The sequence below is a fragment of the Euleptes europaea genome, chromosome 19 (genome assembly GCF_029931775.1).
Source record: "Euleptes europaea isolate rEulEur1 chromosome 19, rEulEur1.hap1, whole genome shotgun sequence".
Lineage (NCBI taxonomy): Eukaryota > Metazoa > Chordata > Lepidosauria > Squamata > Sphaerodactylidae > Euleptes > Euleptes europaea.
In genome coordinates this window covers 227,962-245,415 of record NC_079330.1, presented here as the reverse complement: position 1 = coordinate 245,415, position 17,454 = coordinate 227,962, and the positions used below count along the sequence as shown (strand labels likewise).

The following is a 17,454-nucleotide window of genomic DNA, read 5'->3' as shown; positions in this document are numbered from 1 at the left end:
AAGAATCGATAATATTTGTTGCATTTTTAAGACAGACGTCCCGGGGGCTTTCAGTGTATCTCTCTTTAAGGCAAAGTGGGCTTGGACAAGAGAGCTTTGTTTGGCAGTGGAGACCAGTGGGGGGGGGGGGTCATCTCCCTCTTGTGTTTATAGGGGAGGAAGAGAGTTCCGTCTGCTCTCGGAGGAACTTGGATAAGCAGATGGTGGAGCAGAGGGGTGGAGAGTCTGCTCAGACAGACAGAGAGACATGCATACTCAGTGATTCAGTTCCTTTGCCAGCAAAGGCCATTGGGGGGAGGTGAGAGTGGTGGAAAGGTGAGCCAGTTGTCATCTTGAAGCCCCCCACCCCCACCATGTGCTGGCAAACCAGGTCTGGCCGAGACTTCTCTCCCACCTTCCTCTTTGCATGTCATGTATGAAGCAGAAAAACAGAGGAGGGGGGCTTTCCTTGTCCAGTTTCCTCCTCCCCCCCCATTGGCCACTGCTGGGTGAGGCTCCCGGGTCCCAGCCAGGATTGGGGGAGGGTGGGAGGAAGGACCAGTGGGTTGGTCTGATCTGGGGCTGGACCCCTGCTTCGGATATTGAGTTGGGGGGAGGGCTTGTCATGCTAGCCACCAGTTTTCAGAAGGAATGCAGCACTTTAGAGCAGCGTGTATGAGTGGAGGCCTACTTGCCTCATTGTGTGTGTGTGTGTGGGGGGGGTTATGCCCATCCCTCTTTGAGTTCACCTGGCCTTCCTGTCCCACCACCCAGGATATTGACATCAAGAAACTGAACGGCTTCCCCCAGTATGCCTTCCTCCAGTACTGCGACATTGCCAGCGTGTGTAAAGCCATCAAGAAAATGGACGGGGAATATCTTGGAAACAATCGGCTGAAGGTAAAGACACCTTCTCTTAGCAGCTCTCCCCTTATGGTCAGCGCTTGCTTTGAAAGACAGAGGCTTATTTTCACCAGTTTGGGGCAGGGTGGGGGTGGGGAGGATTTTTCTGTGTTCCTCTTAGGGTCTTTCTGTGTGCTTGTGGCTCAGATTAGGTCATTCCGTGTTTTTCTGCCCCTTCACACAGCATTTATTGGCAAACTTGCTGTCTTTGCACAGAGGCTGAAGTCTGATTGGGCGTAGGCGCTTCCCCCCTCTTTCCATGCGCCGTTTTCTCTCTGGCACAGTGTGAGGGAGCCTGCCCTGCCCATACTACCCAAGCTGCATTTAAGGCACTCCAAACAAAAACACTTGGACCCCATTTTTAAGCCAGGAGAACATGTAAATGAAAGACTCCTTATAACTTGCTAGGGCCTCTCTGGGTGGTTAGCTCCAAAGCAGACGTGCTGCTTGTTAAGTGATCTGAACTATGGGGGCTTCTCCACTGATGCAGTTTTTGCCCTTTTGTGTCCAGCTGGGCTTTGGGAAGAGCATGCCCACCAACTGTGTGTGGCTAGACGGTCTTTCCACAAACGTTACGGACCAGTATTTAACACGCCATTTCTGCCACTATGGGCCTGTGGTCAAGGTAGGTGGGAGGCTGCCCTGAGCCTGACTCTCTCTGGGCTTCTTTTTCAGCAGGCTGTTCCGTCAAGCGCTCTGCCTGTCTGTCTGCCTGTCTTTCTGTGTCCATCTGTCTCTCTCTCTGTCTCTCTCTGTGTGTTGTCTCTGTCTCTCTCGCTGTGTGTGTGTGTATGTGTCTCTGGGTGGATGCTGCCCTTAAGCTCCTATGCCAGCTTTTTGTTTTGGGAAAGAAATGCTGCAGATGAGCCAAGGGAACAGCAAATGCCCAAGTTCTGTTCTTGCTTTTCAAGGTTACTTTGAAATTGGGGGGGAGCAGCTCACGCTTCAGGGGCTCTAGTCACGTTCACTAAGGAGGAAACTGCCTGACCCGCACTCTGAATGTGGAGGGAAGTGTCATGCCCAAGAGAGGCCTGGGCCACAGTACATGGGTAGGCTGGCATCGGACTGACTTTGCCCAGCCCTCCTTCAGTTAGAAGCACAAGCGCTGGCCCGATCTTTGGCCAAGCAGCTCTTCACCCTGCAGCCTCCTCCGTGGGTCTGGTGGATGAGCGATGCAGGTTGTGTGGAAGCCCAACAGAATGGCGGCGGAACCTGTGATCTTTCAAACAGCACATGTTGTAGCTCAATGAAACCAGTTACAGACCCCCACACCCAAAAGAATCCTTTGCCCCCTTCTCCCTAAAACTCATGAGACAGGCAAAATGTAGGGAGCTCTACTGTTTGCTAGCCAAGGCTGAAATCAGTAAGATACAAACAAACAGGCATAAAAACACTTCTCTCCAAAGCCCAGAGCAGTCCTGTTTTTATACCCATTCAAAGATGCCGTATCAGAGGAAAGCCAGAAGCCCTTTCCTTCCATAATGGTGTGCTCCTCTCTCATCCAGCCCTCCACCTTGGCAGAATTTGGGGGTGGGGGCTTGGGTTGACCTCCTGTGGATGAGGCTCTTACGTATTTTTTGGTTTCGCTTTTTTTCCAGGTGGTGTTTGACCGCTTAAAAGGCATGGCTCTCGTTCTCTACAATGAGATCGAATATGCACAGGCAGCTGTAAAGGAGACCAAGGGCAGGATGATAGGTGGAAATAAAATCAAGGTCTGGAAAATCCGTCCCTGATAGAGCTGAATGAATGAATACCTTAGCGGCCCCCGTCTCTAAGGGCTAAATTAGTATTATTATTAGTGAAGTTGCTCTTTGGCCTCCTCAGCGATTCCTTATGGGCCTCTCTGATTCCGCTGTCGGCTTGGCTCCATTGTCCCCTTGAAGGTCTCTGCACCGCTAGCCTCGGTTGCCAGTATCTCTGAAGGTGGGCAGCCACAGCCAAGGGAAGGGCAGCCATCCTGCCTGGAGGTCACCGGGGTTGCCCCATGGCGTGGCTCAGCCACCTGTTTCTAGCATTTTCTGTGGGCCTGGCTTTTCCCTCTGGCGGGATAGACACCACCTTGGAGTAAGGAAGGAGCCTTGTTTTGCGATAAGGGGCAGGCAGGCCAGCCCCTGAAAGCCTTTCTCCTGCGGTGCGTTTCCCTTCCTGCCGTATGGGAGGCATCACCTAGCGTTAGCCAGAGTGCCAGCCGCCACTAGGAGCCAAGCATATGAAGGGGAATGGGACGCTGAGTTGCCAGACCACCACCACCCCTTTCTTTTTGCCTGTGTGTGTTGTTTGAGCCCCCATGCCAGGTCGGCATCCCAGTGCTGTGGCCCCTCCATTCTCTTGTATGCAGATTCTTCCCTTTATCTTAGTGAGATAGAGCTATGAGTGTTTTATGGAGTGCATATCTTAGCTGTAACTGAGGGCCAGTAAGTCTGGCTACAGCAGTCATTTGGCAAAGCAGTAGTCACTTGTCCTGAGGAAGGGTCTTGAAATTTGGGTGTGCTTGCTGAGTCAGAGTTGGGCAAATTGTTGCGGGGAGGGCACAAAACATCTTAATTTTTCAAACAGTAAGAGCAGCTAGGAGTTTTCCTTTCGCCCAGAGGCAGGTCATTTTAATGGTTTGAAGTTAATGGCAACTACTAGTCATGACAGCTAAACAGAACCTCCATGTTCAGAGGCAGCACGTTGTCTTGTTTTGCGTGTGACCAGTCTGCTCTTTAAAGAGCACACTGGATGAGCGGGCTTCTTAGCTGACCCAGAAGACCGCTCTGCCAAAGAATGATCTTGAACTGCTTTTTCAGGTGGATTTTGCAAACCGCGAGAGTCAGTTGGCATTCTATCATTCTATGGAGAAGACGGGCCAGGATATCCGAGACTTCTACGAGATGCTGGCAGAGAGGAGGCAAGTGTTGCTGACGCACATTGGCAAATCCGGCCGTGGCCTGTCCAGCCTAGCAGGGCTCCAGCATAGGAATTGCGATGCTCGCAGCTGCCGCTTGGCCCTGGGCTCTTTGTGGGGGGTCTTAGGGGACATTTTAAAGTTGTGTGTTATCCATCTTATGTGTGTGTTAAGTGTCGTCAAGTCGCTTCCGACTCATGGCGACCCTATGAATGAAAGTCCTCCAAAATATCCTATCTTTGACAGGACATTTATCCATCTTAGGGTTATCCATCTTAGGGTTTGTTTTTTTACGTATATGATTTTGACTTGGTATGGAAGAGAGAAGTAAAAGTAAATACTGAGAGAGAAAAGAGAATTTCAGGCCACATCAGACATTGCTGCTTGTCGCACAAAAGCTTTGTTTGCTTGTCAGGCAAATTGCCTCAAGAGCCACAGTTGTGATATAAATAGGGAAGGCAGTTTGTAACTTATGGAGTGTACATATTCGCTATCACCCTATAGCCATGTTGGCAAACCTATGGCACGTGTGCCGGACTTGGCACACTGAACCATCTCTGTGGGCACGCGCAGCCATCACATCTGCCTTCCTTGGACTCCCGCCTCCCAGCTGGGCGGCGGGGGCTTTGAACTGCTCCACGCTGCCTGCAGTTCAAAGTGCCCCCCGTTCCCTGGACTCCCTGCCGCCCAGCTGGGAGGAAACCTCAGTATTCAGGTTAAATTGCCATGTTGGCACTTTGCAATAAATAAGTGGGTTTTGGGTTGCAGTTTGGGCACTCAGTCTCTAAAAGGTTCGCCATCACTGCCCTATAGGATCATTGGTCTTCAACTATTACTCAGTATTACTTTTTATAATGTAATTTAGATTTCTTAAAATGGCCCTCAGAAAAATCAGGAATGGCTTGTTCAGCTGCTCTTGGCCTCCTCGGCATCTGCTGACATCTCAGGCCCTGTGTTTAACCTACCGTTGCAAGATGCAGGTTGAGCTTATGCCTACTTCCCCCAGCATATTTAGAGGTTTATCAGTTGTAATTCATCAGTCTCTCTTTCTAATCTCCGCTTTGAAATCCCTTTGTAAGAGAACTCGAAGAGAGTTCCTTGGATGGCGTAGACCATGCAGCTTGTCAGGGCAGCTTCCCTCACATTGTTCTCAAGTGGAACCAAGTGAGCTCAGATCTCTCCCTGGTTTCTTAGCATGTGATTTGAGTGAGCACATATTATGAGCACTCCCCCCCCACCCCAAAAAAAGGCATATAAGGACGACGCCATTAGAGTAATTAATTATTGAAAATATGCAGTGTCTGATCAGCTTGGGAGAAGCACGATAATTGAAATTGGCTCTGTGATATTCTTATTTTGATGAATCTGGCTGTAGCTGTATACGGTGACCTCCAGTTGGGGACAAGCTAATTTCTTGGTGTTCTTGGTTTTGGCAGAGATGAAAGAAGAGGATCTTACGACTATGCTGCTGACCGTACTTACTACGAGGCTGTAAGAACGCCAGGGACATATCCTGAAGATCCTCGAAGAGAGTATCCAGCTCGTGGAAGGGAGTTTTATGCAGACTGGGATCCTTATCAAGGAGACTATTATGACCCACGATATTATGATGATCCACGGGAATACAGAGATTATAGAGGTGACCCTTATGAACAAGACATCAGGGAATACAGTTACAGGCAGCGGGAGCGGGAGCGATTTGAGTCGGACCGGGACCACGAAAGGAGGCCTATTGAGCGGAGTCAGAGTCCTCATTCCCGGCGGCCACAAAGCCCGGGAGCGTCTCCATCTCAATCTGAGAGGCTGCAGAGTGACTCCGAGAGGAGGATTTACAGCAGGTCTTCAGAGCGCAGCGGCAGCTGCAGCTCACTTTCTCCACCACGCTATGAAAAGCCGGACAAAGCCCGCCTGGAGCGCTGTGCAAAAACGGAGAAGGCAGAAAAAGAGAGAGCCTTTGAGCCAGAGAGGCCCGACAAAGACAAGCGGCTGGTTAGGAAAGGTAAAGCAGAGAAACTCGAAAAGGATAAAACGGACAAGCAAAAACGAAAAGCCAAAATTCACTCTCCTAGCTCTCCATCTTCTGAGACAGACCAAGAGAACGATCGAGAGCCCAGTCCGGAGAGGCTAAAAGGCAGTGGCAAGCAGAGCAGGGAGAGAGCTGACAGAGAAGGGGGGCCTGCTAAGAATCGCCTCGAGCTGATGCCGTGTGTCGTGTTGACTCGAGTGAAAGAGAAAGAAGGGAAAGTGATTGACCAGCCAGCTTTGGAGAAATTGAGAGGGAAGCAAGAAAACGACACCAGGAGGTCGTCTCCCTTGCTGGAGCCCAGACTGCAGCAGCTCCCCCCCCAGGCGGAGCCAGCCAAGTCCGAGCAGCTGAAACCGGAGCCCGTGAGAGCGAAGGCGCCGAAGGAAAAGATGCTCGCCAGTTACGTGGAAGTGGTTGATAAGGAGGGGAAACTGAAGCCCAAGAAACACCTGAAGACAGAGCAGCCGGGCGAAGTGGCAAACCCCCTTGACCTGGAAAAGTTGGAGGCTCGCAAAAGGCGCTTTGCAGACATCAGCCTGAAGCCTGAGAAGCAAAAAATGGAAATCAAAAGGAGCACCCAGGAGGAGGAGGAGGGGGCGGGGGCGACACGCCTGGTTCTGAAAAAGCAGCCTGATGTGTCAGCAGAGTCTGAAAGGAAGTCCTTGAGGAAAGAAGCATTTAAAAGGGAGTCTAAGAAAATTAAGGTGGAAAGACTTGTTCCTGTTGCCAGTCCCAAAGATGCCCCAGTGCCTGCAAGCATTTCTGCCAGCATTGTTTTACGGCCCAGTTTAGAGCTGCAGGCCAGGCTGGGAGAACCAGTTGATGAACCTGTGGAAGTCTCTGAGATCCCTTCCAGGAAGGCCAGTTCAGTGAAACTGCAGCACAGATATTCCCAGTTGTTAGGTGACCAAGGATCTGAGAGAGATGATTTACGCAAAAACTACTGCAGTCTTCCAGAAGAAATGCCTGACCACAGACATGTCCAAGAGAGGCCCCTGTCGTCAGATATTGAGGAGAAAATTCCAATTGACATTGATCACACACAGAGTTACCGGAAACAGATGGAGCAAAGCCGCAGGTTAAAGCAGCAAATGGAATTGGAAATAGCCAAGTCTGAGAAGTTTGGTAGCCCAAAGAAAGACCTAGATGAGTATGAAAGGCGGAGCCTGGTGCATGAGGTAGGGAAGCCCCCCCAAGATGTGACGGACGACTCTCCTCCCAGTAAGCGTAAGAAGTCGTCTGATGCTTTTGATTTTGAAATTAGCACCAAGAGAGAGCGCAACTATCGAAGTTCCCGTCAGGTGAGTGACGATTCTGAGAGAATGGCTTGTTCCCCGAGCCTCAGACCTTTCCCTTTCCATGAGGAGGACGAGGTGCAGGATTCCCCAAGGCTGATGCCTTTAAAAGAAACCAAACAATCACCAAAAATAGACGAAAGGGGCCCTGCATATTCTCACATGGCTGTTAGAGAAGACTCTCTGAAGTTTAATCCCTACGACTCCAGTCAGAGAGAACAGATGGCGGAAATGGCCAAAATAAAGCTCTCCTCACTGAATTCAGAGGAGGAATCCAACCGGTGGGAGCCCTCAGTGAAACCAGAACCCGGCCGAGTGGACATTAGCTTCCCCAGTAGTGTAGTCAAAAGAGACAGTCTCCGGAAACGGTCGATTCGGGACCTGGAGCCAGGGGAGGTGCATTCAGACTCCGACGAGGATGGCGACAGCAAGCCCCGGTCTCCTAAGGCCTCCTTGTTCCTGGAGAGCTCACGCTTGTCTTTTTTATTAAGGGACAGGGAAGAGAAACTGCGTGAGAGAGAGGAAAGGCTGCCAGCCTCCTTGGAAAGGAACAGATTCTACTCTTTTGCCCTGGACAAAACAATCACGCCTGACACAAAAGCCTTGCTGGAGAGAGCCAAGTCTCTCTCATCATCCAGGGAAGAAAACTGGTCTTTTCTTGACTGGGACTCCAGATTTGCTAGTTTTAGAAATAACAAAGACAAAGAGAAGGTGGATTCTACTCCAAGGCCCATCCCCCCATGGTATATGAAAAAGAAGAAAATAAAAACAGACTCTGAAGGGAAGCTGGACGATAAGAAAGAAGATCATAAAGAGGAGGAGCAAGAGAGACAGGAGTTGTTTGCCTCACGATTCTTACATAGCTCAATCTTTGAACAAGACTCAAAGCGCTTGCAGCATTTAGAAAGGAAAGATGAAGACCTGGACTTTCTTTCCGGCAGATCGTATGGTAGACAGTCTTCTCTGGATGGGACCAACAGTCTCCCAGATGTCTTGGTGCAAGAGCCAGTGGTTCTCTTCCATAGCAGGTTTGTTGAACTCACTCGCATGCAGCAGAAGGAGAAGGAAAAAGACAAGAAACCCACAGAAGCTGAAAAGCAGGAAGAGAAGGAGAACCGTCCCGAAACACCCCTGCCTGAAAAGAAAGGGCTTGAGCAGCAGGCTTCCGTGCCAGCAGCTCCATTGCCGGCAGCTCTTGTCCTCCAAGGCCCAGAGAAGGTCATCGGCGAGAAGTTACTGGCCGATCTGCCCCCTTCTAGAGAAGAAAAGGCCCATGAGCTTAGCCCTGAAGCCGAAGAACCTCTTCCTGAACTCCTTGCTCCTGTGAAAGTCGAACTGCCTGAGCCGCCTCTTGAAGCTTCTCCAGCTACAGAAAACAAAGACGCTGCTCTTTCCAGTGCACCTCCTGAGGAGGACTCCATCCCCATGGAGAACCCATTGTCTTTGGACACAAAGCCACCTACTCCTGGGTCTTCTTTTTCCCCAGCAGACACTGTCACAGACCCAGAAGCAGTTGGAGCCCCCCCACCATTGGCCACGATGCCTGAGGAACTGTTGGAACCCAAAGGAGACAGCGTTTCAGGGGCCCCAGGCTCAGAAGCTGCTGCAGTCCAGAAAGTGGAGGTGGTCGCTGAGGTGCTCCCTGCAGCTTCTGATACTGAGGTGGAAGCTGACCCTCCTGTTGTTGTGAAAGACAAAAGGCCTTGCAAGAACAAGCGGTCCAAAACTCCCATCCAGTCTGCTCTTGCCAACATCACTGATAAGCCCATCACGAGGAAGAGCGAAAGGATTGACCGTGAAAAACTCAAAAGGTCTGTCTCTCCACGTGGGGAAGCGCAGAAGCTTCTCGAGTTGAAAGGAGAAGCAGAGAAGATTGTGAAAAATGCGACTAAATCTCCAAGTGCAGCGGCAGAGCCAGACAACCCAGAGCCAAGTTTGCCTGTTGGCCGAACAAGGCGCAGAAATGTCAGGTCAGTTTATGCTACTCCAGGAGACCACGAAGGTCCCTTGCCCCTAAAAGACCCTGTTGAGGTGACGCGGTCTACCAGAAAAAGAGCTGAAAGAGAGCCTCCCGAGACAGTAATTGTTCCTACTCCTCCAAAAAGAGGCAGGCCTCGAAAGTCACGTCACAAACCTGAGGAGGAAATCTCTCCAGTCAAGACAGAGCCTGTACAGCTGGAAGCAGAAGAGGCAGAAACAAAAGAAGCAGTGGAAATCCCTAAACCTGTGGAGGGGTGGAGGTCCCCTCGATCCCAGAAGCTACTGCACAGCCACTTGTCGGCTGCCGGCAGTCAGCAAGGAAAGAAAGGCCGAGCTGAACCAAAGGTAGAAATCCCAGCAGACCCTGAAGAGCCACCTGAACTACCTGGCCAAGGTGCACATGCAGGAGAAAATGGCAGTAAGATCAAGATAGACAAAGAAACAGCTGCCAGTGAACAGAAGCGAGAAAGGAAAGATGTTGACGTGGATAAAAATGCTCCTGAGGTCTGCACAGTTGAGATTGTAGAAAGAAAACCTGCCCCGGAGAAGATGGCCAAGTCCAAGAGGGGAAGATCTAGAACCATGAAGGCTGTGGACAGAGCGTCCTTGATCAAGAGCCTGAAAAGTGTCGAAATCCGGCTCAACGTGGATGAGGTCAAAGGTGCTCTGCGGCCAAGCGAAGAGGAGATGGAACCCATGCCAGTATCGCCCAAAAACAAAAGTCCCCGGGAGGAAGACAAATTGCCTGCCCATTTCCTAAAGAGTGAGGCAGATGACCCCTTTCTGGACACGGGGCAGGACACCCCGTGTGAGCCAACGCAGTCTCCCGAAGCGGTCCAGTTGGCCAAGCAAATGGAACTTGAACAGGCGGTGGAGAATATTGCCAAGCTCACAGAAGGCCCAACGTTGGCAGCCTATAAGGAGCAGGCTGCAGATGTGGCTGAGGTCCGCCCAGAAGAAGAGGGCGACAAGCCTGCCCACCAGGCGAGTGAGACCGAACTGGCGGCAGCCATCGGCTCCATCATCAACGACATTTCTGGGGAGGCCGAGAGCTTCCCTGCCCCCCCACCGTATCCGTCGGAGTCGGAGGTGCCTGCAGAGCCATTAGTGCTGCCCTCCCCACGGGAGGAGATGGAGCCTGAGACAGACCTGGCTGTCAACAATATTTTGGATTCCGAAGCAGCAGCCGCGACCGAGCCACCTGTGCCCCCCTCCTCTGGGTCCGCTGCCTCGGCCACGGCAGCCGCGAGCAAAGAGGCTGAAGTGAGCCTCAGCGAGTCTTCCAGTTCAGCACAGGAAACAGAAACCCTGCAGGAGGCTGACGGGTCTCGGAAGGAAAGGGGCCGCCAGAAGGCCGCTCGGCCAAGACGTAAACGGAGCACCAGCAAAAAAGGAGACACTGCCGAACCGAGGGACATTGAGTCTGAAAGAGGGCCGAGGGCCGTTGAGTCTGAAAGAGGGCCGAGCAAATCCCCGGTTGCCAGTGAAATGAAAGGGAAACTGGAGGAAAGCACGAAAGATGACCAGCCCAGCAAAAACTCTCCTCCAGCCTCCCCCAAACCTGCTGTTCCAGATGCTAGCCAGATCCCATCCCAGGAGGCGACGTCGCAGCAGCCTTCTGCAGAAAGCAGCCCCCCACCCAAAGTTCCTGATCCACTGAATCTGCCACCTCTGTCACTTCCTGTCGACGACTTGAGCCAAACGGGGCTCCAGCTGCGCCCAGCCACCGAAACCGCGCCTGTGACTCCACCGTGTGCCCCGACCCCAACCGTTACCTCGGCCGCTGCAGCTAAGCTTGGGGGCCCTGTCTCTGCCGGGCTGGGTCCCCTTCCCTCCGGTGCAGCCAAGGTGACAGAATGGATCGTGAAGCACGAGGAGGCCCGGGCCCACTCCACCCCTCCTCCTCCTCCTGCTCTCCCCCCAGACACAAAGGCCTCAGATATCGACACCAATTCCAGTACTTTGCGGAAGATCCTGATGGAGCCCAAGTACGTGTCTGCATCCAGCATTGCCTCCACACACGTCACAGCGGCCATTGTTGAACCGGTGAGTGCCCCTCGTGTGGAAGAGGCGCCCCCTCACCCCCCGGCGGAGGCTATGATGAGGCCGGGCGCAGAAGAGAAGCCGGCCGTGCCCGCTGCCCCAAATGCTCTGGACCCCCCTGCTGCAGAGGCCCCCCTGGTCTTTGCGGAGAAGGAGAAGATCCTGACAGTCATCGCCCCCAAGGCCACGTCGGTCATCAGCAGGATGCCCCCCAGCATCGACCTGGAGGAAGCCCCCAGAATTCCCCTGGTGAAGCCGGTGCCCCCACCCCAGGCGTGCCTTGTCAGCTCCCTTCCTCTGAAGCTCAAGCAGAGGCCAAGTGCAAATGATGACATCCGCTTCCACCCGGGCTCCATGCCTGTGATCGAAGACCGGCCGGCAGAGAGTGGCGCCGGCCCGGGTCTTCGCGTCAACACCTCAGAAGGCGTGGTGCTTCTGAGCTATTCGGGGCAGAAGACAGAAGGCCCGCAGAGGATCAGTGCCAAGATCAGCCAGATCCCCCCAGCCAGCGCTGTTGATATTGAATTCCAGCAATCCGTCTCCAAGACCCAAGTGAAGCAGGAGCCCCTAGGGCCAGGCCAGGCACCCCCCAAGGGGTATCAGACAGCGGCGGGCTACGGGAGCGGCCCAGCCCCTTCGGCACTGGTGCTGGGTGCTCAGCCCTATGGCTCTTCGCCGGTGCTCTCCTCTATCAAACTGGAGCGTGGCAGCGTGGAGAAATCTGAACCGGCACACCTCTCTGCAACAGCACCTGCTTCTCAGCCGGGCCCAGTTAAGGTCCTCTCCCAGGCCAGCAGCACTCCACCCGTCCTGGTCCACAACCAGATGGTGCTCTCTCAGAGCATGGCTTCCAGCAACAAAAAGCTTCCAGACCCTCCAGCGGCCCTGAAGGCAGAGCCCAAGGCCCTGCAGCCTTCCAGCCTGAGCCCTGGGGTCGGTCCTCATCACCCCTCCTTGCCCGGCAAGATGCACCCAGACGCCAACCACGTGAGCATGGGGCCCGGCACCCCAGGCGACCGGGCGGTTCCTCACTTGGGTGTCTCGAAGCAGGAGCCCCTGTCTCCCCGGACGAGCGGGCATTCTCCGTCGCCATTCTCAAGGGCTTGCCATCCGGGCGGCCCCTCTTCCCCGGCTTCGGTCATGCTGGGCCTCCAGGGCTCTCCTTGCCCAGGGATCCCCGTGCCCCAGTACATCTCCAGCATGCACCCCGAGCAGTCTGTGATCATGCCTCCCCACAGCGTCACCCAGACCGTCTCCCTGGGCCATCTCTCTCAAGGGGAAGTGAGGATGAACACCCCTCCCCTACCTGGCATGCCCTACAACATCCGCTCTGAAGCCCTCCACTCCCCCCGGGCAGCTCTGCAGCCTCAGCGGTCCAGCACGCCTCAGCCGGCGCCTGTCAGAGAGATTGTCATGCCGCCTCTGTCTTCCCAGCATTCCCCAGAAGAAGAAATGCACTACCACCACACGGTGTGTCGGGGGTCGGCCCCCGTGCAGTCGGACGTGCTGGTCATGCAGCCAGATTACCGCATGCACCCGACCGGCATGCGGCTTGACCAGTACAACGTGCCCCGGGATGTGCGGATGATGATGCACCCACACATGGCAGCGGTGGCCGGGGAGCATCACCCAGAGACCCGGCAGTCCAGAACTCCAGAAGGGGGATCTGTCAAAACGCCGCCTGCCCCCAAGACTCTCCAGTCGGGCAAAGAGACCCCCAAGTCTGCTGAAGTCAAACTGGCTCACTCTCCGCATAGCGAGCCACGCCTCCTCAGTGGTCAGCTGCCCGGCCTGCCTCTGGCTCAGCCGGTGGTTGTGCCGCACGGTGTCCAGATCATGCATCCTGCCGGGAGCTCCTTCCACGACTACCGGGCGGTGTACGGCGACATCCGGAGCTACCACCCAGCGGCTCAGCTCGGCCCACCCCCCTTTCCAGGGGCTCCCTCAATGGGTCTGCCTTCCCGGAGCATGACCCCCTCCCAGGTAAGGAAATGGGGAGGGCGCTGGGTGGGGGGGGGCCTTCTTGGCATTGCTGGCACCTCTGCCCTGGGGAGTTGAGTTTTCACGTCTCCCCACTGGGCAGAGGCTCCTGCTACCTCCTCTTGCATCATACAAGCTGGTTGAGGGGGGAGGGGCTTTGGTGCTCCCTCCTCTTGCATTGGAGGTGCCTCCAAAGCTGCTCTTGGTTGGGGGGGGTAAACAGCTTGGGGGAGGGGTGGAGAAGTGTTGCCTTGGCAGGCGCTAGGAGGCCCATGGCTCTCGCCTGCATTGGGCTGTGGGGTTGGGGGTGGTGGAAGTGACGACTCCCATACAAGAGAAGCAGCCTGTGGCAATAGCCAGAGGTGGTGCCCGCGTGAGCTGGGAATCCGTCATCGGCCTGTAGCTGGAGGACAGAATTGGGCAGCGTGTGGGTTTGCCATGTGCCTGTAGCTTCCATACACAGGAGGCAGAACTTGTTCACGTCTGTGGAGGTGGTCTGCGTGTGAAAAATGCTTGTTGCTCAGTTCATGTGGACATCACAGGGACCGCGCACTTCCAGTGCGCTTGGTTGGCCAGCTCTTTCAACTCTTGTGGCTTATGTGGGCAACTAAAAAATCCAGGGGGTGCTGTGGGGTGAACTGTAAGCCGGAGAATGGGAGGTTTAAAACCCACGCGCACACTCCGATCTGAAAGTGACGCGCAGAAGCCAGAGAGCCTCCGCAGCGTTGCTGTTCGCCCTGGAGAACAGAAGCCCGGGCAGAACGTGCCCTTACCCAGGTTTTTAAATAGGAGTTTCATCTTACCAGCTTTTTAAGTGGTCCTCTGCCTCGGTTTTATGGATCGTCCATGTGCTGTTTTTGTTTGATAGCTTGATTCGACATAGTTACGTTGTTTTTACTGTAAGCTACCTGGAGCAGGATTCTGAACAGGTTGCCTAGAAATATCCCCAGTTCGGTACATAAATAAATATTGCCTGGGTTGGTCGGGGTGTGTGTGTGTGCTTGCCAAGGCTGCTCCTCCCCCCCCTTCCCCAGCATCGAGCGAGAGCAGTGAGCAGAGTCCTCCTGGGTGGCAGCTCAGAGCCCCCGCGCTGCCTGTCCCTAACTGTTCTGCTTCCTCTTGGGCCCTTCAGGGTCTGCCGGAAGGAGAGCACTCACATCCCAGTCAGCCAGCTCACAGCAAAACGCCGCAGCTCTCCCAGGAGCCCAAGGGGGGGGCACAGGCAGCAGGCCCAGAGCCGACACATCACCCTGCCGTCGGCCGGCACGTCCCGCAGATTGAAGCCCACGTGCACCTTCCGAGAGGCCAGGCAGACCCGGGCCCAACCTCCTATCCTTCTCCCGTCGCCATCTCTGTGAAGCAGGAGCTCCCTTCCCCGCACCAGGCCCAAGCGGTCCAGAAAGCAGCCCTCTTCATCCCCACCACTGCTGGTCCTGGCGTGCCCCCGGGGCTGTCGCTCGCCCGCCCAGAACCTCAGTCAGCACTCAAACCCGATCCTGTTTCTCAAAGGCCTGTCGACATGGTCCAGCTTCTAACGGTACGTGTTGCGCGGTGGCCTCTTGCTTGGAATGTCATGGGGGAGGAAGGCAGAGGGACGGGCAGGGCAGGGTTGACCTGGGTCAGGGGTGGGGAGTCAAAGAAGAGGAGAGCCGGGGGTGGCTGAACACTTGCCGAACAGAGGTCTGAGAAGCTGGTCTCTGGTCTGCGACAAGAAGGAGAAAAGGCCTCCCCGGGGTTTTCCTTCCCTTCTCCAGCAGGTTTCCGTGTTAGTTGTGGAATCCTCCCTTCCTCCCCCTGATCTGTGCCGTTCTTCCCTGGCCCTGGCATGTGGCACTCAGGCTCCTTCTCTCCACCCTGCCTTTGCAGAAATACCCGATTGTGTGGCAGGGGCTCTTGGCCTTAAAGAACGACACGGCCGCAGTCCAGCTGCACTTTGTCTCTGGCAACAATGTCCTGGCGCATCGCTCCCTGCCTGCTCCAGAAGGGGGGCCTCCGTTGCGCATCGCCCAGCGCATGAGGCTGGAAGCATCCCAACTGGAGGGCGTCGCGCGCAGAATGATGGTGAGTGGGGCACACGTGGCATGCGGGGGGCTCTTGCCCTCGCCAGACCTGCCTTTGGCCGTGGGGTTCTCGGCCCTCTGAAAACGGCAGGAGTGCTGAGGGCCACGCCATAAGCAGGGGACCGCAGCAGAGAAAGCTCTCTGGCAGCCTCCCTCTGCGCAGCACTGGGAAGAGCTCCAGGGCCTGCCCCTTCGTTCCTGGGCGCCATTGATCGTGCCAGCTCTTCCCCTTTCAGCCCTGGCAGGACGCGTCCGCTCGCTGCGGTCGGTGCCAGCCGGCAGCCTTGCTGCAGCATTTTGAACCCACAGAAGCGGCTGAGCCCTCTCCCAAGGTGTAAGGCAGTAATCGAGCTGTTGTCTTCCAGGTGGAGAGCGATTATTGCCTGCTGCTGGCCCTGCCCTGCGGACGAGACCAAGAGGATGTGGTCAGTCAGACCGAGTCGCTGAAGGCTGCCTTCATCAGCTACCTGCAGGCCAAGCAAGCCGCCGGCATCATCAACGTTCCCAATCCTGGCTCCAACCAGGTATGGCGAGGGGGGGCGGAGCCTGCTGTCCTTGTCGGCCCAAGGGCCTTTGGCAACTCTCGGGCTGCTTCTGTGCACTCAGAGAGTGCCGTGTCTGGACACCAGAGGGACCCAGCCGGACTCGAGCAGTGAGCTGAGCAGTCCCTCTCCGTGGCCAGGGTGGGTCAGAGAAGCAGGGCCATCCTGCCCCCTTTGTTTGGCTTTGAATTATCGCTCATGAGCCTTCTTGCTTCGAGGGGGCTGTGTTGCTGGGGAGGGGGAGCAGGCCGCAAGGCAGCATTGGGTGCTGCATTGGTGGCTTCGGGGCCGGTGTCTCGGCTGCCTGCTGCTCAGCTGAGTGTTGCCTCTCCGGTTCTGTTTTCCAGCCAGCGTACGTCCTGCAGATATTCCCACCCTGCGAGTTCTCCGAGAGCCACCTGTCTCGCCTGGCCCCAGACCTCCTGGCCAGTATCTCCAACATCTCGCCTCACCTCATGATTGTCATCGCATCAGTCTGAGCTGCTGACCGGTTGTGGACTTGTCTCTCCAAGGCACGAGAGCAGAGAGGCAGCGGAGGGACGGACAGCCGAGCGGCCACCTCCGGTCTCCATGGGGCTCGAGCAGACGGTGGCGCTGGGCTCGTGGCCCCGCCACTGGGGTATGTTTACATGTGGCTTTAGCGAAGATGGACGTCGGAGGCACTCTTTGAGGCAGGCTGCGCTTGGTTTAGGTGCCTCCTTTTGGGGGGAAATTAAAGGAAGACTATTTTTTTTTATTTACAAAACAAATTTTAAAAAAAGGAACCAGAACTGCCTTTGCACTAAATTAGTGACTTTGGACCTTTGCACAGTTGAAGACATGTTGTGGCGTTCTGAATGGATGTCTCTTGATACACACACGGACTTGGAAGCTTGGGAGCCAGGGCGGTTTGCTCCTTTCCGCGGGTCAAGGAGCATCTCCCGTGGTCCCTCCGGCAGGCCTCCCCTCTCCGCCATGCGGCACTCGCTTCTCCCTCCATCTGGGATGTACAGTTTACAGTGAAACGAAGCAAAACATGAAAGGGAGAGCAGTTGCCTTTCCTTGTGGGATGTGCAGGACTCTTGGGGGGGGCGTGAGCGTGTATGTATAAATATATATATAATATATATATATATATATATAAATATATATATATATAATACCGACTTTAAAAAGAAATCTGATCCCCACAACATACTTTTTTTTTAATCTGTGCCAAAAATGTGTTTTCAGAGAAAAAAAATCTTATTTTCATACTCGGACTTCGTACGTGTCACTCATTTGTAAGTGCGCTTCATTTAGACATCCCCCCCGGTCACATGTGGAAGTGTTATACACTTGTGCAGACTCTTTATCCCCCTCTCCTTTCCTTCTTGTTTCCCTCCACCTCCCCTAACAATTAATTTATGGAACTGTTTTTCTCAGCGCAGTTTTGTTTTGTGTGTCCATTGGATTACCAACTTTATTAAAAAAAATACAAAACAGCCCTGCGGTGGGGTGTGCTGCTGTGTGGCCAGAGGGTGGCTGCGCATGACCAGCCGGCTGTCGTGCCTGGGGAGATGCCACAGCTTGAACACTTCCAAGAACCTGTTCACAGTCTTAATCGTTTGCACTTGAGAGGGCTGCCATTTGACCGGAAGGGGTTGCCCGAAAGATGGGTCCATGTTGAGCATTTGGCTCCCAGTGCCAGGCTCTGAGCTTGCTGCCCATTGCCAGGTGCAGGACTGCTGGGGGGGGGGGGCACATCAATGCAGCAGAAAAGGAAGGTGCTAGATGAAGT

At 54.6% G+C, this 17,454-nt stretch overlaps 1 protein-coding gene across 1 annotated transcript in view; it reads left to right on the top strand.

Annotated features, from left to right (window-relative positions):
- Positions 1-16,212, top strand: part of SPEN (spen family transcriptional repressor) — a 61,417-nt gene extending 45,205 nt beyond the window's left edge. The window contains exons 7-15 of the mRNA XM_056864939.1: positions 754-879; positions 1,394-1,507; positions 2,481-2,594; positions 3,672-3,772; positions 5,206-13,096; positions 14,226-14,630; positions 14,960-15,154; positions 15,519-15,677; positions 16,043-16,212. Coding sequence (XP_056720917.1) covers positions 754-879; positions 1,394-1,507; positions 2,481-2,594; positions 3,672-3,772; positions 5,206-13,096; positions 14,226-14,630; positions 14,960-15,154; positions 15,519-15,677; positions 16,043-16,174 — 9,237 coding nt within the window. The 3' untranslated portion in view covers positions 16,175-16,212. The remainder of the gene's footprint in view (positions 1-753; positions 880-1,393; positions 1,508-2,480; positions 2,595-3,671; positions 3,773-5,205; positions 13,097-14,225; positions 14,631-14,959; positions 15,155-15,518; positions 15,678-16,042) is intronic.
- Positions 16,213-17,454: the final 1,242 nt, after the last annotated feature.